At 36.8% G+C, this 15,804-nt stretch overlaps 1 protein-coding gene across 3 annotated transcripts in view; it reads right to left on the bottom strand.

The window, feature by feature from the left end:
- Window positions 1-1,610: 1,610 nt before the first annotated feature.
- The window catches only part of SMOC2 (SPARC related modular calcium binding 2), a 140,399-nt gene continuing 126,205 nt past the window's right edge, over window positions 1,611-15,804 (bottom strand). For all 3 annotated transcript variants that reach the window (XM_032216926.1, XM_032216927.1, XM_032216928.1), the window contains 4 exons: window positions 15,160-15,262; window positions 10,295-10,569; window positions 9,000-9,043; window positions 1,611-5,257 (listed from right to left, as the gene is read on the bottom strand). In XM_032216926.1, coding sequence (XP_032072817.1) covers window positions 5,234-5,257; window positions 9,000-9,043; window positions 10,295-10,569; window positions 15,160-15,262 — 446 coding nt within the window. In that variant the 3' untranslated portion in view covers window positions 1,611-5,233. The remainder of the gene's footprint in view (window positions 5,258-8,999; window positions 9,044-10,294; window positions 10,570-15,159; window positions 15,263-15,804) is intronic.

The raw sequence follows: 15,804 nt of genomic DNA, 5'->3' as shown, positions 1-15,804 counted from the left end.
TATAGGCTGCCCAATCCCGAAGGACTCCGGGCGGCTTACAGAAACAAAAATATTAAGAAAGATTAAAAACAAATAAAAACACAAATACAAATAAAAACACAAGAGAAGGGAGCAAAGGATCTCAGATTCATAGAACCAATATTGTGACATTGTCCTGCCCCTTTTATATGCAGATGGTACAGATCTTCTCTCAACTACTTCAGGGCTGAACAAAAGAGAAACCAAAATGTTCAGAAGTTTGGATTATATCAGGAATAGAACAGGTTTTTGGTCATGGAAAGAAACAGGAGATGTAAATATTGAGCTTTGTACTGGAAAATGCTGGCATCATCAGAATAACCATTTTGTGTAAAAGAAACCTTGGGCTAGCATTGTAGCATGGATGACCTCTTAGACTTTCAGATTTTGCCAGGGAACAATCTCATTGCAAATAAATAAAATCTATCAGCAGCCTAGTTTTAATCTAAAAATCTCAATGATACAATGACTTTGCTCTCCTTGAATGGCTATGTGATGTCCTCATTGTTTTTACTGACAACTTTTTTTAAAGTGCCATGCCCGCAACAAACTGGGATTTTGAAGACCATTGATGTAACACACATGTAAAAGAAAAGTTGATTTTATAAGTGTCATCCTTTAAATCATTATTTTTTTAAGAAGGAACAGGAAAAAAAGAAACTGAGAAAGTATGTATGATTCTGTACAAATGATTTGCAGTGGTACTTTATTCATGACAGTGCTTTAAGTGACAGTGCTTTAAGTATGGTATCTCAAAAGATCAAGATGATTGCATTCTTCCCTCTCCCAGGTGTGACCATTTCAAGGGATTCCCCAAGCCATCAATACACACACATACTCACACACCTCTCTGCCTGAATTGACATTAAGGCAAAGTAGCAATTACTTTGATTCAGCACAAAGGAAACAAAGGTGAACCAAAAGGAAGGAATATAGATGCATTTATTAAATTCTACCAGTTACCAAACTTTATCAGTGATTTACAGTGCAATTATTATACCAATGTTAAAATCAGTACAATCAGCAATGAAAGACCTGTTCTTAAAAAAAGAGTGAGTGAGCACCTTCAAATTAACAAGAAGTTCATTCCAAAAGCTGTAAGGAAAGGATCACTCCTTAATGGTTATGAAATTAATTTGCAGTAACAAGAGATTATCATCCTCAGGTCGTCACAAGTGAAAGAAGGAGCGTTACGTAGAATACATTATTTGGGTAAATTGGGCCAACCCATAATAACCTTTAAAGGTAAGAAGCAACACTTTATATCTGAAAACAAAGTGGCAACTAATAGGACTCCTGGCACAGGTGGAGTGAAGTCACTTGAGTTTTTCCAAACTACCAGTAGCTTTGCTTGAGTTCTACCAGCTTCTTTACTTCTTCTCTATCTACCTAGTTTAAAGATTTAGTAAAAATGTCTGTGTACAAATAGATTAGTGGTGCATGGGCTGACTAAAATGAATAATGAAACAATAATAAGAAAATAGACCAGTGTTTCTCAACCTTGGCAACTTGAAGATGTCCGGACTTCAACTCCCAGAATTCCCCAGCCAGCGAATGCTGGCTGGGGAATTCTGGGAGTTGAAGTCCAGACATCTTCAAGTTGCCAAGGTTGAGAAACACTGAAATAGACATTTGTCTTCTCTTGGTTGTTTAGTAAGGCTTCTCCTGGGTTGCTTACATATTATGAAATATAAGAATAATATTTTATTTGTGGAAGGGAGAAGTCAAGAGGACAACGGGGACAATAAGTCCAAGTATCTTTTAGTATTGGCTGGCCCTGGCCCAAAAGCAGCACCCATTTCTCCAAGCAGAGAAAGAAAACTAAGTTGTTCTGTTTGTTGAATGCCTTTCACATATGCTTTTGGTTAAGAAAAATACAATAAGATATTGGGACAGCGAGCAGAGTTTACATCAGTCATTTACTGTAACCAGTCTAATGTTTCAGGCATCAATGAAGTTCACTCCTTTTCATTTAATATTGAAGTAATTACTCCCTAATTACCTCAATTTGTTTTCTTAAAAAAATAAGCCAATGCAATAAACCTTTCAGTCTCTACATTGAAGGAATTTTTTTTGACACCAGTTTTAATATAAGTTGCTCTAACTGCATAATACCCAAATGTAAATATATCAGGTGTATTTCTAAATTGCCTTTGTTAAGGAGTAACCAGCACTAATCTGTCCTTCCTGGAAGACTATAAAGAGACAAACATCTTTGGGAAATGCCAAGTTGAGTCATCTTGCCAGATTTAGATACCTTTAATTTGTTTCTTCTAGCACAAGAAATCTGTCAGCAGTCTTCTTATATTTTCTTCCTCCTGTTTGTTCATGTATTTTAAAACTCATTTAACCTCATTCTGCCCTAGTGATATTTTAATTCCAGTGCAGTTCAAGCTGACAATCATGATAAGGCTGGAAAAATATTTACAATTGATTGAAATTTCATTCCTGATAAGCTCTGATCACCCAGAGCTACCTAGCCAAAACTTTTGTACCCTTCAGGGCCTGGAAATTGAATATGGATGTTTCTTTCTTCCCCTGACTCTCATCACAAAACTGCTTTGCTTTTGTTCTTATTTCCATTTGTACACTGTTTTTTTAAGTACACAGCAGTGGTGGGTTGCAAATCCCGTTCCAACCGGCACGGTTGGAACGGGGCCAGCAGTGTCCTCATGGATCTGTGCAGTGCACGCGCATATGTGTACAACACACGCATGCATTCAAGCTCCTCTGCGATGCTCCAGCTACTCCGTGGAGCATCGCGCAGGCACTGTATGCGCCATACATCTGCGTGGAAGTGCAAAAGCCTTTAAACTCCAGTAAGGAGTTCGGGTGGGGGGGGCCCTCCTGAGTACCGTACTGGAACTGTATCCGGTGCTCTGGCCTGGCTCAGTACGCGTGTACCAGGGCGTACCTCCTGAAACCCACCACTGGTACACAGCTATATACAACTACAGGTACAAACATTTTAAAATATGGAAATGAATAATTCCTAAAGCAATTTGTGACAGAATAGAATTATATCTCTGCTTATTCTGTGTTAATCTGCATGTCTCACAATAATTTAGATGCCACAATTCAGAATTCACACAACAATCTGCTACAAGTATTACTAGGAACTTGTGTGGCGTGAAATTACTACTATTTTCAGTTAATAGAAATCCAGTATTTATCCAGGTCTAATACATATTAAAATTGGTTACTTAGATGATTGTATCAAGTATTTGGCTAATCCATAAATTAGGTCTTCAATCCTTGTTGTTTGTTTAAAAAACCAGGTATAATATTATGTGGAAACAGAATATGCATCTACTGATCAATTAATATATAAGAATCAATTAATATATAAAGTTATATATGAGCCACAGATAACAAAAACACTTTTAGAGCACACTATATTTTTAATCTAAACAGTTTAAATTCAAAGTTTAGCATTATAAAAACGTATCAAATTCTAAGTGACAATTTCTTTTAAAGACATAAAAAATCCTATGCATTCTGGTTATCTTCTCCTTATACCCAAATGTCTGGATAAAAACCCATTTTATATTGCTCAAATTGAATCTGATTAAAGTCATCTAATCGCATATTATTAGGCAATTATAAATGCAGATATAAATACAATATAGAGACCAAATCAGAACACAATCATCAAAAGCTATTCTACATATTATTGAGCAAAAGTTCTGTTAATGAATTGAAAAGAATATTGATCATTGTTAACAATCACAGCTATCCTCTTTACTTAAAAAAATATATATATATACACTCAGTTACTTTATCCATTTGGTCTCTTTGGATAAAATCTGTCCAAAATCAAAAAGTTAAGTTAATCAGTTAATCAAACTGATTCTTTCTTCTTTAAAAGCTTTTGGCATGAAGGACACATCTACAAATTATTGTTCCTTTAAGGCAGTGGTTCTCAACCAGTGGGTCTTAACCCGTTTGGGGGTCGAACAATCCTTTCACAAGAGTTGCCTAAGACCATCGGAAAACACATATTTTTTTAAAAAATACAGAAAACATAACATAATTTTATGCTTGGAGGTCACCATAACATGAGGAACTATATTAAAGGGTCATGGCATTAGGAAGGTTGAGACCCACTGCTTTAAGGCATTATAGAAATGAACTGAAAAATCCTACCTCTATCAGATCGGAAGGAAAGGTATGAAAACTTGTATGATCATCTCCCAGATGGCAAGAAAGATGCCCCAAGGGAGAGCTTGGCCTAATTTCATCTCCTTACCATACCTGTATATAATTTGTCCAATTTATGGGTTTAACTTCATAAGACCTGGGGCTCCTAAATCTCATATCTTAGCCTATCCAGGTGTAAGAAGCAGCAAAGATCGACAAACCTGTTTTAGTTTCTTTGTCTCCTTAGAATTATAACGACAATGCTGAACAATTGCGTCCTTTTGCTGCTATTCTGCGGCTTAACAGAATCAGCTCTGAGTGACAGAATGAACTTTCTTTCCCTTTACTGGCTGATTAAACCATCCCAAAACAAAATGATAGAAACTAAAATAAACATATACTCCTGCCCTCTAGAAATTATAGGAAATTCAAGAAGACAAAAGTGTTTTTTTTTCAAACCAGCGTGGTTGCAGTCTAGCTGTACAAAAGTATTCATCTTTTCAACAAAAGCACCCTAAACTCTTTTTAAAATCTATGTTCTTATGTAAGGTGCCTAAATCACCAACACTTTTTAATCTTTTATGAGCTTTAAGAGCATGCAACCTCAAGCATAGATTATGTAACTTTGTGAGCTCAGTAGACTTCAAATCAAGCTGGTTCAATAATATTAACCATTACATTAAAATAAGCAATTCTACTGAAAATTAGTATATGTGTATGTATGTATTCACACACAAACACACACACATACAAACATACATACCATAAGGCTAGTTCTACAATACAGAACATTATTCTTTTTTGAGCAGATTAAATGCAAACTTTTACATCTCCAAGACACAGATTTCAGACAACAACAAAAAGGCACATACATTGTATGTGGTAATTGTTTAAAATAAGCTGGTACTACATTTTCACAGATTTTTTTTTAAAAAAATGTCTGTTTAAATATCTCATTTCTACAAAGTGAATTTACATTTAAAGTACAAAGTGCAAATACTATGGTTGCTCTTTATTGACCTTTGGTGAGGAAATCTCCCACACATCCGAGAGATCTGCCCTGGATATGAAGTCTTCAACCTTGCTTCTTTGAGGATTGCTGCCAATAAAAATTTGAAAAATAGTATTTCATATTGTAAGCTACTATAGTATACACGATGACATTAAAATAAGGAAGAACAGTTTTACTAATATTTTGAGACAAATGCAATGTGATTAGAATAGAATATTCCATAGTACTAAATGAATCACAACAGGATCTTGCAATGATCAGCTATCAATTATCAAAGGTTTGCACTGCAAGCAGTTCTTTTTATCCTTTGTTTCAGCAGGAGAACTGATTTGCCTCTAGCTACTGTCATAATTGATAGAAAGTAAATCTGGTGGGTGTGTTAAAGCTATTGCTTTGTTCTGAAGCTCTCAAAATTCTTTCTTTCTTCTCCCTCTCTTTCTTTCTTTTCTCTGTCTCCCTCCCTCCTTCTCTGTCTCTCTGTCTCTTTCTGATATATAACTGCAACTATACTCCATGCCCCAGAACCGGTTCTCAGGGGGCGGGGTGCCATAGGTGCCACCATCTTGTTTTTTGCTTCTATGCATGTGCAGAAAAAGTTTTATTGCACTGCGCATGCATGCGAAGTGCGTGCACAAGGCATGGCCACAAGTGAACCAGCAGAAGTGACTTCCGGAAGCCACGCCTGCCATCAGGTCTGGCAGAAAAAGTATGCTGTGAAAAGTGGTGAGATTCAAAAAAAATTACTACTGACTCTGTGGGCATGGCTTGGTGGGTGTGCATGGCTTGGTGGGTGTGACTTGGTGGGCGTGGCAGGGGAAGGATACTGTAAAATCTCCATTCCCTCCCCACTCCAGGGAAAAGTTACTGCAAAATCCCCATTTCCTCCTGATCAGCTGGGACTCAGAGACAGAATAGATGGCGGTGGGGCCAGTCAGAGGTGGTATTTATCGGTTTTCAAAACTACTCAAACTTTCCCCTACTGGTTCTCCAGAACTTGTCAGAACTTGTTGAATACCACCTCTGGCTGTGAGTCCCAGGGAATTACATTTAGTGGGTTCCAGGAGTTGGAATATCATCCTCTCCTGTTTTTGTATTTTTTAATAATTATTTTTAATAATATAGAAATAATGCTTTCTGTAAGTTTATGTACTTTTCTTTTGGAACTGAATAGAAAGGTTTGTTGTTACAGAAACAGCTAGTATAAAGTAAATAATTGAGGTTGTAATATTATTACCTTTAATCTATTGTGCTAAAATGAGTTTGAAACTAATGCTTTTTTTTCTCTTTACCCCACAGTAAAGACTCACAGTCCTACTATCTTTATTTTTACTTGTGGTTTGTTTGTTTGTTTATTTATTTATTTAATTTATATTGCCGCCTATTTACCTATGGCGACTCTTAGTTAGATAAGCTTAATTAAAATCATCTTTAAAAAACAAATATGATAAGTAAATACATAACTAAATTTCGGTCCATAAGAACAAATTCCATATAATAATGCAATTTTCACCTCGGGCCTGCAGCCAAAATATCCTGCCATATATCCTCCAGAGATCTTTATAACTTATAAATAGATCTTTATAACTGCAGCTCTATCACTTTCTCAAGATCTAGACTAGGCCTCTTAAGAAATGGGCAAACCAATGTCTCTTTCACAACTCCTGGAACCTCTCCTTCATTTTTAAAAAAATGTTAATTACTACCTTGGTTCAAGTCTTAATCCTTTTATGGACACTTTAATCAGCTTGGTGAGTGAGACTGCACATGAGCTAAGATCACTTCCCTGAGATTCACAGGTTTACAGAGTTTACAGAAAACCTAATAAGACATCATGTCTCCAATCTCAATGGATTTCACCTATCTGGCTTCCAACTGAAAGCAAATGCGAGTGGTAATTTCCATGAAATGTTCAACCAAGTTATTGCTAGATACATCAATCAATTATTCTGGCCTATATTTTCCTAAGAGAGTTGAGCCGCATTAACACTACAGTTGGCTGACATTCCATAGATCAATGGTGGGTTTCCATATTTTTTTACTACCAATTCGCTTGTGTGCGCCCTTGCATGCAATGCTTCTGCATATGCGCAGAAGCGGATAGGCGGAGCCTCCCACACCGCCACTACTGGTTCTCCCAATCCAGGAATCTGGTTTATGGCTTGAGAAGGAGCCATGGATCACAGATTACAGTAATTTTCTCTCTTCCCATGAACCAGTCCATGCCAACATTTGCTACCATACTTCCTCTGGCTTCTCCTTATTCTTATCTTCTCCTCCTTTTCTGGTCCATTTAGTAACCTAGCTTCCCACCCATCAACCAAGAGCCAGCTAACAATGATCTTATTGATGTTCAGCTACAACACAACAGAATAACCTCACCTAACAGCTATTCACTATCATATCATGCATCAAACTCCATTTTCCAATAACAAAAATTTGGCCCTCTTCAGCCTTCCATCCATCTAACTTCAGTTGTCCTGGTTCCAATTCTGTGGAATCAGAGGAAGCAGGGAGAAACCCACATTTGCTGTTTTCTTTCTCCAGAGCAGCTGCCCTTCTCCAGGGCAGTTGCTCTCCAGATCTTCTTCAGAGAACAGATAAATCTATCCTAAAGCCTTCAGCATCCAGTACAGCATTTGCCATTCACAGTCCTATATTTGTATGGATGAGACCTCTCTCAGAAGTCAAACTATAGTGAAAGTGAAGTAGTTCAGATCTCCTGGCTCACATCACTTCACAATAGCAGCCATGGTACCTCAGGTATAAATGCTTTCCCCTATCATCTTATGCAGAAAAGATCCCCCCCCTCAGGTCAATTATATTTTAACACAGTCCTTTTTCATAAATGCTAGTTTACTGAATGGCGGTCATTCAAACCATGACTTCTCACCTGCAGTCTGAAAGCATTTTCAGACCACAACTCTATTGCTCCAATTTACCACTTCATAATGTGTGTATTGAGTCTTGGATCATTTGTGGCCCATTCCCTAATGGAAACAGAGCTGATTGTTGTCTTTAAGGTAAGTAGTTCCTTTTAAAATGTTTCTTGTGAGGCAGATTCAATTCCAAAGCCTTCCTTTCAAGCGCGGGCTCTCCTAATGAAAGCCCCCTTCGGCATCTGTGAGGACCCTTTATGGCCTCCCATTGCTATAGCAGTTAACTGCCAACAGATGGTTTGTACAGCTAGGGCCATTTCAAGGCTATCACTTCACAGGACGAGCTTTTAAAATAATTGCAAATGAGTCAGCAGAAATATTGGATCAAATTATTCTTTAAGAAAAAGAGAGAAAAGATAGCACTATTGCACTATATCCTTTACATGTTATCAGATGACCGGAAAGCTGGAGGAGGCCAGCGGGGAGAAAAATAAAGCCAGTTTTGGATTGAAATGAAGAATAAGTCACATGTTCACAGCCGCAACAATGACATACTCAAAATAAATGGTTGGGGCAGTTCCAAGTTCTACCAGAGTTGGGTTTTTTTCAGGCCACCTTGCTCAAGAATGTAAGAAATGTTTAGGGGATTAAATCAATGAGTGGTGTAGGAAGGTGTGGTTTGTGTTTCTTCTGGATTCTTTTCCAAAGGCGTGAAAAATCTTTACTAAATTCTCACTGGTTTAGAGAAGGTAAATGGCAAGAAAGTGGCAGAAAATGAGAAATAATCACATATAAGTTGGTAGCTATTTTCTCTCCTTGAAGAGGTGACTTTGGTAGTTATTTTTGAATACTTTCTCACTTCACTGTGGTTGCCCAACCAGGCAACTTCCAAATGCTATCAAGAGAATGGAAAAGTTCTTTTCTCTCTCCCTTCTCCCTCTTCTTATACGTACCTGCCTATTAGAAGGAGTACTTTCAGCATGTCTTCTTGGAATTGCTGAGGACAAAGGAGACAGGAAGTTATCTGAGAGTAAACAGGATTCTATGTAACAATTTAAATAGACTTTAAACCTTTCAGATATGCATTTAGATTATTCCTTAGCAACAAAAATTAGCAATAGCACTTAGCAATAGCACTTACAGTGCTTTACAGCCCTCTCTGAGTGGTCAGCCTATTGTCCCCAACGATCTGGGTCTTCTTTTTACCCACCTTGGAAGGATGGAAGGATGAATCAACCTTGAGCCTGGTTAGATTCGAACTGCCAAATTGCAGGCAGCAAAAGTAGCATGCAGTACTGCACTCTAACCACTACACCACCGTGGCTCAAATTAGATGCTATAAATTTGATGATCTTGCTTGGCTTGTGGGGAAAGTCCTAATCATAAAGCAATTCTTCCACTTAGCCACCAAAACCTCAGACTGAAACTAGATTAGAGATTCAGCTAGGCTAAACCGGGAGCTTTGCTCATTTTGTACATATATTTTACTAATTTTATTTGCTTTATAGAATTCTAAAGGTTTTTATTTCTTTTAATTAATAACTATCAGTTAAATTTCATGACACACCATTAACTTTTAGTAAGGTGCTGAATAGTGTGTGATAAGAACAGCATATTTTTTGTACATGTTCTTTTTCTGAATTCCTGATGAGATGTCTTGCCAAAACATTCTGCCTTTAGACTTTTGCTCATTTTCAAATTTTATTTTGCTTTTAATTGTTTTAATGTCTGTCTTTACCATTTCTTCTTCAAATGTTGTAATGATAAATGCCATTTTATATGCAGCTCAAAAGGCACAATTCACAGTCAAGAGGAAGATATTATCTTGGCTGGGAAACATCCTTTTCAGTGGTGGGTTCTGACAGAGACTACTGCCGGTTCGGTCAGAGGCGCTTCTCGTGCATGCATGCACTTGATGCATGCTGTGCGCGCATGCACAGTACAACTGAAATTGTTCTGTGCATGTTCAGAAGCAAAAAACAAGATGGCGCCGCCTATGGTGCCGCGCGAGAACCAGTTCAGGGGCATGGCAGGCCTGGGTTGCTGCTGGTTACAGGCCGCCAAGCTTCTATCAGTTTGGCTGAACTGGGCCGAACCAGCAGGAACCCACCATTGATCCTTTGTTTGATCCCAAGCATACTGGTTGGAAAATTCTGAGAGTTGAACTCCAAACATCTTAAAGTTGCCATTTTAAAAAAAATAACAACTGAGCTATGTAGTACAAGAGATAGTAAGGAATTCTACTTACTATGACGTTTCTTTGTATCTGCTTTATTGTCTTCTTTTGTTACACCCAGACAACCCATTAATTCTGGAACTGTCAAAGATTTGTCATTGTTCACATCACAGTATTCCACAAACTTTTTCACACATTTTTTGGGCTTGGATTTTTTCCTCAACAATTTCTTAAAAGGTTTGATTTCTTTTTTGCCGATGTCACCACTAGCATTTTTATCCAGTTGTTTAAAATACCAATGAACAACTCTTTCCTCCAGAGTATGGTTTGGATCTGGTTCTGAAAGCCTACAAAAGAAAGAGTTCAATAATTGGTTAAATGATGAAAAGGGCAGAGTAACTTCTTGGAAAGTAGAATTTAGGACAAAACTGATTTTAACTTTATTTATATTTAAATTCAGTTCAATTAATATAACTGTGTGTGTGCACACATGAGTATGTCTTCAGATCAGGGTTGACTTCTGGTGACTGCCTAGACAAGTTCCTCTACTTTTCTTGGCACAGTTTTGGGGACATTTGTCATTTTTTCAGTAAAGTAAACCACAACCTACTTCTTGGTAATCTAGAAAAAGTGGGATATATGGCATCACCACCAGAAGGATTTGTAACTGGCTGCATACCAGACTTAATGAGTAGTCCTTAATAGTGCTACATCTACATGGAGGGAAGTAAGCAGTGGGCTACCGCAAGTTTCCATCTTAGGCCCAGTACTCTTCAATATCTTCATAGGGGAACTTATCAAATTTGCAGATGATACTAAGCTGGCAGGAATAGCCAACACCCTAAATGATAGGCTCAAGATCCAGATGGATTTTGACAGACTTGAAGCTTGGGTCCTATCTAACAAAATGAAGTTCAGTGTAGACAAAAATAAAGTCTTGCACTTAAGTAAGAAAAAACAAAAGAACACGTACAGATTAATAGCAGTAACAGTGAGAGGGACCTTGGAATCCTAATGGACAATCAATTAAATATAAGCCAGCAATATATGGCAGCAGCCAAAAAGAGGCAATACAATCATACATTGCATTAACAGGGGGACTGAATCAAGATTATGTGAGGTATTAGTAATGTTCTATAAAGCCTTAGAATATATCTAGAAACCTAAAAAACACCTAGAATACTGCATCCAGTTTTGGTCACCACAACATAAAAAGATGTTGAAACCCTAGAAAGAGTACAGAGAACAGTAACAAAGGTGATTAGGGGCCTGGAGGTTAAACATATGAAAGATGGTTGCAAGAACTGAGCATGGCTAGTCTAGTGAAGAGAAGGACCAGGGGTGACATGATAGCAGTGTTCCAATATTTGAAGGGCTGCCACAGAGAGGAGGGAGACAATCTATTTTCCAAAGCACCCAAAGGCCAAACAAGGAACAATGGATTGAGACTGATCAAGGAGAGATTCACGTAAGAAATAAGGAGAAATTTTCTGACAGAACAATCAACTAATGGAACGGCTTGCCTTCAGAAGTTGTGGGAGCTTCATCACTGGAAGTTTTCAAGAAGAGACTGGATTGCCATTTGTCAGAAATGGTGTAGGGACTCCTGCTTGGGCAAGGGTTGGACTACAAGGTCCCTTTCAACTCTGTTGTTCTTTCATTGCCTCCTTACTAGGGCTGAGAAAGGGGGACTAGCTCAAGGTTATCCATATGGCTTCATGCCTAAGATAGGACTGTAATTCATGGTTTCTTGGTTTCTAGCCTGGTGCCTAAACTTCTATCCTAAACTAGCTCCCTAATTAAACATGATTGCTCATACTTTAAACATTTTTTTCTTTTGATCAATTCTAAGCAATACTTTTACAGTAGCTTCTGGAGGTCTCTGGGTCTCACTCAAAGCTTTGGGGAGAATGACCTGGAGCCTCAATTTCTGTGGATCTAGTTTAAGTGTTTAAGAGCTGCACTACATTCCTCTTCATTACTGTCTCCTGCCAAGAGGTAATACACAATATAAGATGTATAATCCTGTTACATGGGAAAATCAATAAACTGCAGAAAAACGTCTTTGCAGATGAGGTTGTCCAACATTTGTCTTCTTTCCCATAAACTCTTGAATGACTGGTATGGAAAAAAATGGGAAATCTCAAGTTAATTTCTTTTCAAAATATTTTAAAAGATTGTATTGTTTGCTTTTATGCCTACACTTCCTTCAGTTCTATATAGTTTTATTATTACACTCAGAAGGACTAATTCTAGAATACATGTGTAGGATTAAACATTTAATGTTATTAAAGCAAATGGGTTATCACATGCATCAATACGTCTAATTTCCATATTATAAGCTTGTGCTGAATAAAAAAAAATGTTTTCATTGTCTTGGCTTTTTTAGATCACATTTGCCAGTCACTGTGACCTATGTCTCAATTCTGTTGTTTTTTTTAGTCCTAAACACAAATTATTGTACTGTAAATAACTAAGTGAATTGTGGATATAAAATTAATATGGTTTCAAGACATCTTCATTGGGAAATAAGAGTTTGAATTCAACTTAAATAAACCAGTTTTGCAGGACTTTTACTGCTAAAATATTTCTCCCTCCCTTCCTTCTTAAATCAAACTTAATTTTTTTTTAAACAGTGAAAGATAAACTATATTAACAGAAAAAACATTCAGTACTGTAGTGGTTATACAATAAAAAAGAACTTGCATATATTACAGTGATTAAAATAAACTAATAAAAATATTAAGAACCTAATAATAAAAAACAAAAAAGATCCACATAATATCAATTTAGTATCAATATGGAAATAGTTGTCTTTAGGCTAGCTATTGAATCAAGATGAAATAAAAACAGATTGTTCCATCTCCCATCCATTTTTGAATATAAAGACTTTTAAAAAACATCTAACTCATAGAGTATCTTGAACATTTTCCTTAATATCAGGAGGCTATTTCTTTCTAATCACTAAGATTATCATAAAGTTTTTCATAAAATGGCAAAATCCATACTAAAGTTTAGCATGACATTTACATCTTTAACTATTATAGCTTTTTGATAATAATATTTTAATATATGTTATGATTTGAAATCAAAACAAAGCTATGGCTGGACAAAACCAATTCATATTCATAATGCCAGCACAAAAAAATACGATTTGCAACTTTTTAAAAATATCATTGAAGAAAACAATATTTTTTTTACTTTTTACGTTTCTTAAAATCTGGACCCACTGATTTTCAAGTCTGAATATTTCATTTCTTCATTCTACAGTGTGTATATATATACATACATACATACACACACACACACACACACACACACACACACAATACTAACTTTTATTCTAGTTTTCATTCCAAATTAAATTGAATTGTTAATTTCACTTTGTCCATTGCAACTCTTAAGGTTCTTAAGTTTCCAGGTATTAATGGGGCTACTAAAACATCTAGAATGTACTGTTTGTCAATACATCTCTCTCTCTCCCTCCCTCCCTCTCTCTCCCCACGATAACCTACTAGGATTCCCAATGGTTTACAATAACAACAAAAATTTTAAAAACACAATTAAAACTGAAATAATGCACACAAATCCAAATCTATAATAGAAACAACAGATGGCATCGCCTCATCCCTCCCTAAACTCAGTTTTACCAATCTCCAGAAAGCCTTCAGGATGGGCAGTAACTTAGTCTCAAAAAGGGACTTTCAAAGTACAGGGCTGCAACAGAAATGCATGCACCTTCATGTAAAAATATTTGAGTTTGGTTTTTCTCTAGCCACCCTTTTTTCAACAACTTAATTTTTGAAAGTGTTTTGTTATTTGACAGTTGGCAGGCAGAAAGTTAAACGCAGATTTAATCTTATTTAAGATTTGAACTCATAATTAATTATGTCAGTGAGTTTGTTTTAAACTGGTGGATTCTGGATGTTACACAGAAATCCTGGCCAACCTTCTACAAAACACACAGAGATGTACTAGTAGACCCAAGTTTGTCTTCTTACCCACCACTCTTCCAGAATAGAGTCTGGGATTTTTAATTTCCATACTCCTATGGCCCAGACCCAACTAAGAGTACTTCCCATTCAATCTGGTCAAAATTGAGTTAGTCATGAGCAGATTAAGTTGCTTTGCTTTCAAAGCATTTTATTATAAGTAATTCTAATCAGGACTGTGCTTTGCTAAATTTTATTTTACTGCTGACATTTCTATGCCACTCTAATCCAAACAGTTTTGAACAGTATATAACAGCAGAATAAAATAACAACAGAATAAAAACAGCAGGAGAAAAACCCTTGTATGTAATCCATACAAGATCTGATACTTTATATTCAAGTTTGCTGCATCAAAAATAGCAATAGCAATAGCAATAGCAGTAGACTTATATACCGCTTCATAGGCCTTTCAGGCCTCTCTAAGCGGTTTACAGAGAGTCAGCATATTGCCCCCAACAATCTGGGTCCTCATTTTACCCACCTCGGAAGGATGGAAGGCTGAGTCAACCCTGAGCCGGTGAGATTTGAACCGCTGACCTGCTGATCTAGCAGTAGCCTGCAGTGCTGCATTTAACCACTGCGCCACCTCTAAGCTTTGTGCTTATATGGAACAAATTTGTACTATTATTTTATGTATGATAGATGAAATGTCTATTACAGATACTAAAAACAACAAAAACGTGAGATGTTATTGTGTAAAATGCAGTTCTTATTTTAAAGGAATTATTTCTTTAATTTCTATTATTGCACCAATATTTTTCAGCCATTTCAAATGGATTATCAGTGAATGTTCAAAAGACAAAGGCCTATAATCAGCAAGGGAATGCTGATAAACACCACAGAACCAGTCAGAGAAGTGAAAATAGTTTGTCCGACCGCAAAATCCTGCACAGGTTTTGCAAAAAGGAGCAAATTCCCACTCCTTTTTGGGAAAGAAGAACTCACCTGCTGGAAGATACTGCAGGATCAGAAACAGCATGCACCATATCTGTGGAAAGTGCATCTAGGACACTGGTCAGAAATTCATTCTTTTTGGCACCAGGACAACCTAAAATGGAAAAAGAACGCTATCCTTTATGGTTTGCATTAATTCAGTTTGCTTTTATTGGAGAGCTGCAGTTGAGCTGGAAAAGGGAGATCATGGCATTGCATTTTAGGACTGCTCCAAATCTGACCCTGGGTGAATCATTTCAGGTTCAGAGAACTTCCATAGAACAGAGAAGTTGTTCATAATTTTACAAAATGAAGCTGCTCAAGTTATTGAAATTATAATGTTGCCAAAGATAATTTTAACTGAGTCTAACAGAAATTTTATATAATTTCTTGCATCGGTGTGGTTTTGATGACACCACAAAGACATATTTGATGTAATCTCAACCCAATTTCCATGATGAGGAATCTTCATATTCTGTTTGCTCAAGAACTCCATCTGTCCCTTTTTAATCCTAGAGAACTTTGTCCTTCAAATGGTTCAATCTATAGATGACATTTGGAGTTTCTCCCACATTTTTATTTGGTGCTGGTTGTTCAGTTAACTCTTCATCGTCATCCAGTTCAGGTTCCACCACTACCACCATCCCTTTTCTTTTT

Source organism: Thamnophis elegans, chromosome 4 (assembly GCF_009769535.1).
Source record: "Thamnophis elegans isolate rThaEle1 chromosome 4, rThaEle1.pri, whole genome shotgun sequence".
In the NCBI taxonomy this organism is placed as follows: Eukaryota; Metazoa; Chordata; class Lepidosauria; order Squamata; family Colubridae; genus Thamnophis; species Thamnophis elegans.
Note: the sequence above shows the minus strand (reverse complement) of the source record. Positions and strands in the feature narration are given on the sequence as shown.